A 12,992-nucleotide genomic window follows, 5' to 3' on the forward strand; every position below is an offset into this window, starting at 1 on the left:
ACCAACACATCACTAATATATTAGACAAGTAGACATGCTGAAGTGGAGGAGGTGAGTGAAGGAGAGACAAGTGGAGAGGCAGAGCAAGGAGCAGCTCGATGAGGGAGAAAATAAAAGTCAACTCTACTGTGAGCACCTTGAGAGGAAACGTGTCATGGCGGAAAACAACGAGTCACTGAGAAGGCTTTGTGCAGCGGTCAGACTCTACCAACATCAATGCAAGGTCTGGACCGGGCCTGGACCCGGGTTTGAATACAAATCAGCAAGTAAGACTTTAGGGTCAAAGACTCACACAGGTACATGCACACCTGGCTGTGGTGCATAAGAGAACACAGGCGTGTAGAAAGTAAACAGCAGTTACCGCTGCTTCACTGGGTCAGAACCAAACAGCTGGAGACCAGACAGTGGAGAAAATGTGTGCTAAAATTTAATCTGCCTCAGCACGCACGCACACACGCACACACACACACACACACACACACACACGACCTTCATGGTCCCACCAGGGGATCCGGTGTAAATTTATCAGAGTGGATTACAGTCCGGTTGCTGTGGATCTCTTCATTAGGGACGCTGCTGAATCAGTCAGAGCGGAGAGATGAGATGTTACAGGAGGTGTGTGTGTGTGTGTTTGGGGGGGTGGGGGGGGTGGCTGAACAGCAGGCTTCGTTCAGGAAATGCCACACTAGAAAATGTCACCTCTCCTTATCGGTCCTCCTGCTGAGTCTGATCTCGGCTCCCAGGAGAAGCTGAAGCCCCAAACTTGTTAAATTGGGAAGTTGCTGAAAAACGCACGGTGACCAACTACCATCTAGGCTTGGGCGGTGTCCGTTCCAATCCCGCCATGTAGAAGACAAGGATTTAAAACTGAGTGAAAAAGATAAATAAGTCATTCATGTAAAACTATTTAAGTTCCATCTGGGGTCAGTCATAATATTACCAGTTATTGTATTTCACCAAGAAAAACCAATCTATCCTGTTAGGCTAACTTCAGGATGTAGTTGCTTCCACTACACAGAGGATTATGTTCATGTGGTCATCATGAAGTTATTGAAGTGATGAAAGCAAACATGACTAGAATCATTTCATTTATTTAAAAAGCCCCTGCTGCGACCAGTGCAGACGCCCAAGCTGCTGAACACAACACAATAAAAACATAAAACCATCAGAATAAAATATAACAATCGTAAAACCAACATAAAATCTATTTAAAGAGGAGAGTAAACGCTAAAAATAAAATCCAGAAAAAGATTAAGAGGCCGGGGCGTCGAAAATGGGTCTTAAAAACCCCCAATGAGGGTGACTGACGCACCACCAAAGGCAACTGGTTCCAAAGTGCAGGTGCCAACACCGAGAACGCACGGTCCCCCCGTGACCTGCACTTAGTGCGTGGAACGATCAGCAGCTCCCTGCCGGCTGAGCGAAGGGCCCGCGAGGGGGCGTGTCTATGCAAAGTTTTACTGTAATCTGTGTCTGTGTGCTGCTGTGATGAGTGTGTCCCCACTGTGGGATTAATAATCTGTTCTGTTCTATTCAGTACATTTCTATCAGCCGGTAGGAAAAAAAATGTTTGAGGAATTTTGACCTTTCCAGGTTTCCGTACGAACAACTTGGTTACGGAGGAGGGGTTCGTCTCCCAAACAGGAAAAACACACCGGTTAGGATTCCTAATGTTTGAATTCACCACCTAACCAACTGATGTAGGAGAGGACGTGTGAGCGAGTCACCGCGGCAGGAAGCCCAGCTCGCTGTGAGTGAGAGTAGCGAGGATCTGTGGCTGACGAGTGAAAACGAGACAACGAACATTCGGGACTGAAGCTCCGTCTAATCCGGCTCGGTGCCCTGCGCTCTGTGCGTGATGGCGTTTAGTAATCCTTCGCACGCGCGGAAAACCCCGCAGTACTGGTTTTTCAAAGTAAAATAAACATTAAAGTTTTGTTATATTTAAATTCATTTGAAACGGTCATTATGGTTAGTGTACTTGTGCAAATATAAACTATACATGTCTCGTATTTACATTGTTTTAATGTATATCCAATAAAGTAATTCTTATTGTACGTAGTTTAAACTTTTTGTTTTATCCTTCTGAAGGCGTGGCAGCTTTTATTTTTGCCGTGGCACCATGTGGCGTAAACCCTGGGTTTGTGACCCAAAGGCTTTAGGCTGAGGTTTGCCTCATCTGAGCCTAGCCAGCACGGATCCAATCTGGTCAAAGATATCTAGCAAATACTGACAGCAAGAGTTTTACAGTGCATTTGTAATATAAAATACGTATAAACATCTAGTGAACTTCCACAAGTGCACAATAATTATCTAGTCCTCTCCGGCGGGGCTGTGGGGAGGGTACCAGCAACGTGTCGCTCAGAGACGTTATTATTAGTCAGCGTCAGAAACTTGTATCCAAACTATTTATTATAATGTAATAACTGTCCCAGGTGTTCTGTGCCTCCCCTCTCCCTGCTTTTACAGTGATCAGTGATGTGCTGCCACACACACACACACACACACACACACACACACACACACACACACACACACACACACACACACACACACACACACACACCACCCTCTCCCTGCTTTTACAGTGATCAGTGATGTGCTGCCACACACACACACACACACACACACACACACACACACACACACACACACACACACACACACACACACACACACCCACCCTCTCCCTGCTTTTACAGTGATCAGTGATGTGCTGCCACACACACACACACACACACACACACACACACACACACACACACACACACACACACACACCCTCTCCCTGCTTTTACAGTGATCAGTGATGTGCTGCCACACACACACACACACACACACACACACACACACACACACACACACACACACACACACACACACACACACACACACACACACACACACACCCTCTCCCTGCTTTTACAGTGATCAGTGATGTGCTGCCACACACACACACACACACACACACACACACACACACACACACACACACACACACACACACACACCCTCTCCTGGTCTCGCAGCAATCAGGGACACGCTGCGTGTGTGATGCATGTGTGCAGCTGCGGGTACAGTGTGTGTGTGTCACACACTCCGGCTCAGAGACCCATTTACTGACCGACACTTCACTACATCATTCCTTCTCCTAATGTCCGGGGTATGCTTGGTATTTGGGGCACGTCTGGTCTGAGGTACCTTCCAGGTGACTGCTGGAAGCTGGCGGAGCTCCTTTGCATCTGATGCAGCTTTGCAGGTTTGACCTTGAGGTCAGAGGAGGATGGATCAATGCTTACTTGCTCAGCTTGGCCAGGCCGTGCTGAAGAGTTCAGGAAGTGAACTCTCTTTTATTAACTATTGTTCATCAGTTTGGACCAATCAGAATCAGACAAACTTAAAGTGGGCGTTATCAAAGACCTCAGACACCACACCTTCTGTAACAGTTGGAGAGGTTATCTCACCCAATGTGGAGTAACTCTTATTAAACAATATTGGAAAGCAAATATGTTAAACATTCATAATATTAATGTGGGAATACACTGATCAACAAATCATTCAATTCAACAAACAGACAAATCTGGGGCCATTGAAGATCTGGAATAAATCATTATAGAAATGAATATTTGTTACTCATTATTCATGACCGTAGAGCAGCCAGCATTATTAAAACGTTTAGATTTAAAACTTATTGTAGGTACCACACAATCTGATTGTAATAACTTGTTAAAAAGTCGTTTTATGAGCCAGAAAAGATAACTTTATTAACGGGATTTAGATAAAGTCGTGTCTTCTGTGGCGTCTTGGTGTGCTTTGCTGTGGAACAGGATAAGTTAAGGATACTTATAATCGACACCTCTCAGTGTCAGGTTGACACGACCTGCATGAAGAAAGTTAACGTCCATACATTTGATGAAATACAGGCCTTGAGCCACGCCACACCACATCATCTCCTGTTCCTCAGAATAGCACTTACCACCTAGCCAGAGTTTTGGTGGTTCCTTCCTCCTGAAGAGAGATTTAAGAAGAGCTGATCTTACTGCCGTGTTCTCTGTATCTGCTTTGGTGATGCACATTCGTAGACCTGGACTTATTGTCACACACAACCTAAAATAATGTTCTCTGCTGTTAGAAAATAAGTGCTTTCTTTGTATCAAAACGTGTCTTTAAAATTCACGGACATCATGTGTGAAATCCACGGCACGTAACAAGCGGAATTAGAAAATAGCGTTTTTAGCCCCGTTGACTTTTGTTCATTTGTTTTGTTTTTCCGAGGAACCGTGGTCCGTAAGTAGATGGCTCCCTACGTAAACAGCAGGTTAACAGTTTCATCACAGTAACTATCTTTCAGAGTGCTAATGTTTTTAGCAGCTAGCTTAGCGTTGTAACATGGCGTTCACACCTTATCAACACCAAACAAACGTACCAGAAATTTAGATTTATAAAGGCATAAAAAGTTAGCTACTAGTAGATCCTAGTACATACTGATTGTTAGCGTTAGCAATAGCATTGTTATTATGAGCTAATGAATTAAAAGTTTAGTGGCTCATCAGCAAAACAAAAGAAGGACAACTGAGCAAGCCAGGGGGGCCTGGAGCCTGATTTTGCCCAAATATACGCGGGCTCAGTAAATCTAGTGTTAATGTGTGTGTGTGTGCGTGTGCATGCGTGTGTGCGTGCGTGCGTGTGTGTGTCTGTGTGTGTGTGTGTGTGTGTGTGTGTGTGTGTGTGTGTGTGTGTGTGTGTGTCTGTGTGTGTGTGCGTGCGCGTGTGCATGCGTGTGTGTGTGTGTGTGTGTGTGTGTGTGTGTCTGTGTGTGTGGGTGGGTGGAACTTCTGGAAGGTTCTGTTACTGGGGGGGGGGGGGGGGGGGGGGGCTGCTGCTCAGCTGATTGTCCCAGTGTAGAAAACCATGTGTGAGGTGGATGAGTGCATCAGCTAATGGTTTCATGAACATGTTTTGGTCTTCAGTCCGTCTGCAGGGAGACCCCCGCTGTAAGAGAAAAGGTCGTGTCGGGTAGAAACAGGATATATTTATTTAAACTAAAACATACAATAGGCGTGACCTTTAACCCTTATTTGTTCTTGGTGCATTTTTTTGTGCTCACAGGACAAAAATGTTAGAAGATTAAACGGTTGTATAACTCTTAGAGATCAAATATTTATGGTAATAAACTGAAGTTATGTTTTGTTGCCTGAATAAAGTAATTGTAGCTTTTTAAGTTTTATCTCATTTAATTAATTGAAGTATAAATTTCTATGATTGGCTCCTGCAGCAGAATAAAACAGGTAAAATGGGTCCAGTTTTGAGGAGGTTTATAACTGGTTTGGTCCAGAATCAAGGTCAGGATTAGATGGAGTCTAAAGGGGCAGCAGCAGCTCAACAGCTGGAGCGGGTTGTCCAGTAATCGGAAGGTTGCAGGTTCGATCCCGGCTCCGGACTGAGAATTCTGCTGTTGTGTGTTTGGGCAAGACACTTAACCCACCTTGCCTGCTGGTGGTGGTCGGAGGGTCTGGCGGCGCCTGTGCTCGGCAGCCTCGCCTCTCATCTCCACCAGTGTATGAATGTGTGTGTGTGAATGGATGAATGATACACTGTAGTGTAAAGGGCTTTGGAGTCCTTACTCTGAGAGGCGCTATACAAGTGCGGGTCACTTATCATAAAGATCAGAGAGGGTCTAAGGATCCAAGTTGACAGAATGTCCTGAAACCATCATAAATCTGGGTGTAAACCACAAGACAGGAGGTCCAATCCCTCAGGCTCCACCCACAACATCCTACAGCTGACAGAACCTCATGGATCAGAGAAAATAATCTGGAAAAATACCAGCTTTAAGTCGGCAGTTCGGACCTTTTTCATCTTAGCCTGACCTGTTTCTCTTCTTCCTTTTTCTAGAAGGAGTTTGCAGCTCCGCCTCCTCTCCTGTTCAGGAAGTTGAGTAATCCAGACCTGTCGCCCTCGGCAACCACTGCTACAAAATCAAAACTGCACCGACAGCTGAGTCAAGATGAGAGCCGGGCCCGCCGCAGCAGCATGGCCATGACTGGTAACACACACACACGCATGCACGGACGCACACACACACACACACACACACGCACACACATGCATGCACGGACACACGCACACACACACACACACACACACACACACATTCACGGACGCACACACACACACACACACACACACACACACACACACACACACACACATGCATGCACAGACGCACACACACACACACGGACGCAAGCACGCACGCTCGCTCGCACACACACACATGCACACACACACGCACACATGCACACACAGACACACGCGCACATACGCACACACGTGCGTGCACACACACACATACACGCACACATGCACTCATACACACATGCACGCGCACATGCATGCACGCACACACACGCACAACTGGCTCTTCCTTCTCTCGAGTTGTTTGCTGCATCTATCTGCAGCAGTAGGAGCGCTGCCGTGACGGAGTGTGCGGTCGGAGCGTCGACAGGCGGGTTGACACCTGCAGCTGCCGATGGCAGCTCAGCAGCTGCAGCAAACAACGTGTTTTGTAGTTTGTGGTAATTTCTCTTTGTTAATGAGCATTTCTTTTTCTGTCAGCTGGCTTCACGTTGTTGTCTGAGTTCATGGTGAACTGGTGTTATTTCTGTTAACGATAATGATGGCACATCTTTTATTTATTTATGTTATTTATTTGGGAGACGCTTTTATCCAAAGTGACGTACAGTTTTGAAATCGATGCCCCTTTTCTCATAACAAAAACAGACGCTGATGAGCTGAAAAAGCCTCTTCGGTGACTAAAACATGACGAGACAAGCGGGAGTTTTCGTTGACGAGATAAAAATTCAGCTTAAAATGCAGATGTCCTCCGCTGTGCTTCCCTGCTGCGGGAACGCGCTCGTCGCTGCTCGTTGAGGAATGAAATGATTAGAACTACGAGGCTTTTTAACTGCTTTTAAACATAATTTTAACACGTTTCTTTTTTTTTTTCTTTTTTTTATTTTTATTTTTACCGTGTCCTGTCTGGCTGTGAAGCAAACAGAACTGAGTCTGAATGCTGGTGACAAGCCTTACAGATTTACTCTCAGGTGGAGCATCAAAGCGTCTGCTTTTAATGTCACGCCTGATACTTAAAACTTTATTGTTGTTGTTGTTGAATGCTTGGTAATTCCGACCAGACACGGAGACCAGGGTGTCCGCGGGGTTTTAAAAAGTATTAAAAAGTGATAAATAAAAATAGTCAAATTTAAGGCCATTAAAAGTGTTAAATTTGGTCTCAGAGGTATTATTTTTTCCAAGTTAGGTATTATTTTTTTCAGACTATCAGGTGTCGTATTCTGAACATCGACATAGAAATATATTCCGAATGAAATGTTTTGAACGATTATAAAAATAAAACAAGCCGATTATTTGCTCCTCCCACTTGAGCTGCCCTGAGTTACAAATGAAGCGCTCCGTTGCCAACTTAGCGACTTTGACGCTATTTCCAACAGCTTTTCAGACCCCCTTCTTGACTTTTTAAATCCTAAAAGTACCTAGCGAACACCTCAGAAACATCTCTGGTAACCCTTAGCTACTTTCTGGATAACTATCGTCGACATTTCCTGCTGCAGGTTAGCTAAACACTCCGCCTGCGCTCCTGACCGTTCTTCAGGACATTAGGAAAGGGAATGATGTAGTGATGTGTCGGTCGCTAAAGAAACGGCTCTCGGAGCCGGCTCCCTGTTGGAGTAACCAGAGTGAGTGACACACACACCGTACCTGCGGGCTCCTGAGCCGCTAAAAACGGCTAAATCTGCGCGTGCGGCGCGCTAAACACACGTGCAGCTTGCCCCGATTGCTGTGAGACCGGGTTGGGCGGTGGGGGGTGCAGCTGTGGTTGGGACAATTATTACATTAACTGATGGACTTGTAAATAAATAGTTTATAAATAAGGTAGAAATAAGTTCCTCACGCTGATAACTAATAACTAATCTCTCTGAGGACACGGTGATAGTGCACTCTCCTACAGCACCTTGACATGACTCAATAAATGTTATGCAACATTTTGTGAACATTAATTTATTTGCATTTATTTGTTATAAATGCCACTGTATAATTCTTGCTGTCAGTATTTGAAAGATATTGGTATTTGGGTCTGTACGGGTTAGACTTAAATGAGTTAAATCAAGGTCTATAGCCCTTGGGTCATAAACTATGAGCTATAAGTATATTGTTCTTTTTATCCTGGGAATCAGGAGTTCTTTTAGTGATCATCTTGTTTCTTATTTTTGTCCTGATTGTGCCCTGAGCAATTTTATGACTGAATAAAAATAAATTAAAAAAATCTACATAAATTGAAAAATCGTCTTAAATAATCGAGATCTCAATTTCAGTCACAATAATCGTGATTATTGTTTTTGCCATAATTGAGCAACCCTACTTTAGCATATCCGGTCACATTATGATGACGTCATATTCAGTGGTCGTTCTGCATCATTTCAGGCCCCGTGGTCAACTGTCTGAACCGCTGAAAAGAAGTGCCTGGCATATTTTCTAAGTAAAATAAATATGCGCAATACGTTGTCAACATCAGTGAGTCTCTAAGTCTATGCTTTTTGTATGTTATATATGTTAAAATATGTGTAAATAGGTCGCTGATTAACACTTGCAATTTAGTGTTGTGATGGTTTTAAAAAAATTCTGAAGGTAGTAAAATAAAGTATTAAAAAGTAGTAAATTTTACTTAAGGATTGCTGTATATACCCTGGGAGACAGAGGTGAAAGAGAAAGGAAAAGAAAAGGTGGTGGTGGTGGTGGTGGGGAGGGGGGGGGGTCCACAAAAATAAACAATAATGAACAAGAGTCTGCTTCTAGACCTGCAGAAAAAGACAAAAAATGGGACACAACAACAATACAACAAGATCAAGCTATCACTGCGTCAACTTGATGAAGAAATATAAAATCAACATTGTTTTACTGAAGAATCACGATAATAAATCACAGTGCATTAAGTGCCCACCATAGTCTTAAGACCAGTGTTTAACGTGCCCAAGCCCATACTTATGAGAGCACCATGTGAGCACCTGTGTGTGTACACACGCTTGTTTATGTAAGGTTCCTCTATAGGAGCGTCCAACAGAGAGTGTGAGGGACCACAGATCTGCCCCCCAAAGATGTGTAGGAGACGGGGGGAGCTCCAAGTCCCAGAGATCCAGGAGCTGCCCCAGAACACAGGAACCCCAGGGAGACTGCAACCAGGAAGGCCCCCGCCCCCCTCGAGAGGCACAGAGGATCGCCCCGGGGGGCCACAACCAGCAGCCGGCCGAGTCCCGGGAGACATCAGCGGCAAGCCCACAGGCCCGCCCGCAGCCTCCCACCCCCTAGCCGGCCGAGCCCGGGACCCAGCGACCCGGGACCCAGGGGCGACCACCCCCGCCGGGGACCCAGCAGAGCCCAGGGACCCAGACCCCACCAGGCAGCCACCAGGATCTATCAGGCAGATGCCAAAAATCTTAAACCCCCCGACCCGGTTGCCACGAACACTCAGGCAGACCAAGGCACAAGCCCCCACACCAGGTGTGGCAGGGGGAGGGGAGATGAAGATCTATATCATAAAAAGAAGTTCCAGGAGAGGGGAGGAGTCAAAGGCCCCACCTGACATATACAGTCATACACAAACACCGTCACACACTCCCTCCCTCATGCTCACACATGCACATACAACCCAAGACTTACAAAAATGCACGCCGGACACCCACTCATGCTCCCCATACACACCCTATTCACTCTGGTCCCGGTACTGCTGCACATGGGGTACAACCATCACCGGTTCCCAGAGTTCGACCCTTTCTGCTGGGGTGCTGATGAGCAGGCTCCCCCGCCCAACGCTGAGCACAGCAACCCACCACCCCAGACCCCAACCAGACGCCCAGATTTTAACACGTTTCTTATCCGTGTGCTTCCTGAAAAGAGCTGCTTTTGTGCAGATAAATGAAGGAAATGACAGTTTTTACAGGTTTGATCTGAACGCGTTTAGATGATTGTCTCTGCTCTCTGGTTCCTAACGAGTCACATTCCTGCTTTTTAACCCAACAGCTTCACAGTTTAAGCCCGTCTAAACGTTTATGAACATTACACAGAACAACTCCTAAACACGCCAGGTCAGAGTTCATTCATTATCTCATTTATCTTCTCTGTGGATCACCATCGATTATTTATCAGGCCTTCTGTGACCTCCTGTCGGTTCTTCATGACTACCTTCTCTTCATAAAGCTGTTGCTGTCGGTTCTGCCTCCTGTGGTTTGGTTTGTTATGGTGCTTCTGTAGAGCCTCTGATTTCCAGCTGGAAATGCACTTCATGGAAAATCAGCCCTAAAAATCCTGCAGCAGGGCTCCAGCGCCCCCTGCTGCTGCCGGCTGCTATTTTCTAGACCATGGATGTGTAAGTTGGTCACACCAGGTCAGTCAGGACTGCTGCAAAAACCGGTCGTGCTATCTGAAACTACGATTTAATCAGAAAGTGGCCGCTTGCTCGGCTCTGAAATAGTCTGTTGTAGTTTAGAAGTAATGTTTGGACCCAGGTGTGTGTGTTGGTGTGTGTTCTCTGAAAGTTCTTTTACACGAGGCCTTGTGGGTTGTGGGTGAAGGTTTTCTACACTTCTACCAGGCTGAGGCGGCGTCCACATTCAGACTTTCACCGTTCACAAACCGAATAACAAACACTGTTATTAAACAATAACAACACAATAACAACACAATGTTAACAACTTTTAAAAACTCGGCATTAAAAAGATTTTTTGCCAGTTAAAACAAGAACGTTTACCTTTACCGGCTTCATCCTCCGACTGCTGAAAACCCGCTTCGATGAGCCGGTTAGGGTTAGGGTTACTTTGGGGCTGATGGCGACATCTGGGGGAGGCTCGTTTTCACCAGACAGCAGGCTGCTGTTCCGCTACGGCTCGGTTCTGATGGGGCGTGCATTCGTTGGCATCTTTTGTGCACAAATGACCTCATTAGTGTTTCCTGGCTCTCCTGTTGAGTTAGCTTCAAACCCGAAATGCTCCCAAGCTGCAAAAGTGGATTTGTTCTGACACCAAGTCAGCGGCCACATGTCATGGGATGACATCACATTCATACATTTTATGGGGCATCTCTAAAAGTTGGACAAAACAGTTAAAACTATTGAAGTAAAACAGAAAATGACACCACGCTTTTGTTTTATACATGAAGTGACTTTTATTCATCGTACTTTTGAATCCTTGAACGGTTCTTTTCCTGATGCTAGTGGGACTGTTGGTACTACAGCCCTAGCCTCATTTCCACTGAGCTTCTCCTACCTACATGTTTCATACATTTGTCCTTTCCCCGACTTCATTCTGTCATCTGGGAAACAAGACCAGCTCATGCTGAGGTGCCTTCACACATTCTACTGCCCAAGGAACCATTCCATTTTAACCCTCTGTCCCACCTGTTCCCTCAGGTAAGCAGCTGCTGCCTCTGTCCTGCAGTCTGCATGCTGGGGTAGGTCAGCTGGCTTCTCAGGGGTCTTCTGGAGGTCCAGGAGGGCCCGGGGCCATCGGAGGACCGTCTGGAGGAGGAGAACCCAACAACAACCTCGTCTGTATGAGGGCCCAGGTTCTGGGCCAGTCTGCTCCCTCTCTCACTGGACTGGTGAGTACCAGAACACACGGAGACGACATGCTGCTGAACATATCTGGGTTTTTAGTTCAGGAGGCATGGGGAGCCTAATGCCCCTTACACACTAGCATCCGCCCGCCCGCCCATGCCCGGTCACGTTCGTTCCACACTGCCTTAGGAATGTGGGTGTGGTTGAGCACATGGGCGTTCTCCAAAATTGGTGCAAAAAATCGGTATCAGTGATGTCGGGAGCGCGTCTCCGAGCACGTGGGCGGAGCAAAAGAGTGCTGAGAAGTCTCCGGTGTCTCCATTATTAAACGTAAGCTGCCTGAGCAGTCTTGGCTCGATTCTTGTCCGTTGAGCATGTCTTTGCAGATCTTCTTTTGTTCTTCTAACATATCTGTCAAGACTTCCCCGGTGACATAATCTTCTTCATTCGGAGGTAATATCTACTGCAACTACTTGACTTGATTACCTGTTTTGGTGCTTAGTTGTAGATTGTAGAGATGCCGATGGCCTAATCAGGTAATCCACTGAGTGAAGTCACTCACACCAGCAGATAGGCCGAGGCTGGTCAAGATCCGTCAAATATCCGTGCTTCAAAGGAACTATCCAGCTTCTTTTGGTTTAGTCATTTGTTTAGATAAGACATTAAAATCAAACTTGTATAAAAAGGTAAAATAGTACTTTAAAGAAATTGGATAAATTGGGTAAAACCCACACGTTTGTGAGACTATGAGAGGAGCTGTTTGCACACCAGCCCCACGTAGGAGTTGAATTCCCTCCCCTTTCCTGGGGGATCCCTCAAGGTTCCGTCCTTGGCTCGTTACTGTTCTCTCTCTACATTCTGCCTTTAGGAGCCATTCTCAGACAGCATTCTGTTTAATGCCACTTATATGTAGACGACAGCCAAATCTAGGTTTGCTTAAACCCACTGGCTCCACTAAATCTCTGATTGTTTTCATGATTTCAAGGGATGGCTGGCTAAAAACGTCCTCCATCTGAATGACTGTAAAACCGAGGTGATTGGTTTTAGTCCAGACAGAGTCTGCAGTTCATGCCTTCATTCCACCCAGGCTAGATTACTCCACCAACTCCTGCTTGTATGGCATCAGTAAAGCTGCTTTGTCCAGAATTCAGCGGCTAGTTTCCTGACTGGAACTGACAGAAGACATCACATTACCCTCATTCTTAAATCTCTCCATTGGTTGCCCGTTCAGTTCAGGATCAATTCAAAATTCTGCTTTTGACCAGTCAGGCCTCTCGTTATCTGAGGGAACTCGTCTTTTTCTACCACCCTTCTCGTGCTCCTAGGTCTGCAGATAAGCTCCTCCTCACCATTCCTAAGGCACATT

At 45.9% G+C, this 12,992-nt stretch overlaps 1 protein-coding gene across 5 annotated transcripts in view; it reads left to right on the top strand.

Annotated features, from left to right (window-relative positions):
* mast2 (microtubule associated serine/threonine kinase 2) overlaps positions 1 to 12,992 on the top strand; it is a 125,981-nt gene that overhangs the window by 13,547 nt on the left and 99,442 nt on the right. For all 5 annotated transcript variants that reach the window (XM_054734465.2, XM_054734467.2, XM_054734468.2 and 2 more), the window contains exons 2-3: positions 5,896 to 6,046; positions 11,480 to 11,670. In XM_054734465.2, coding sequence (XP_054590440.1) covers positions 5,896 to 6,046; positions 11,480 to 11,670 — 342 coding nt within the window. The remainder of the gene's footprint in view (positions 1 to 5,895; positions 6,047 to 11,479; positions 11,671 to 12,992) is intronic.

This window comes from Nothobranchius furzeri, chromosome 8 (genome assembly GCF_043380555.1).
Source record: "Nothobranchius furzeri strain GRZ-AD chromosome 8, NfurGRZ-RIMD1, whole genome shotgun sequence".
Lineage (NCBI taxonomy): Eukaryota > Metazoa > Chordata > Actinopteri > Cyprinodontiformes > Nothobranchiidae > Nothobranchius > Nothobranchius furzeri.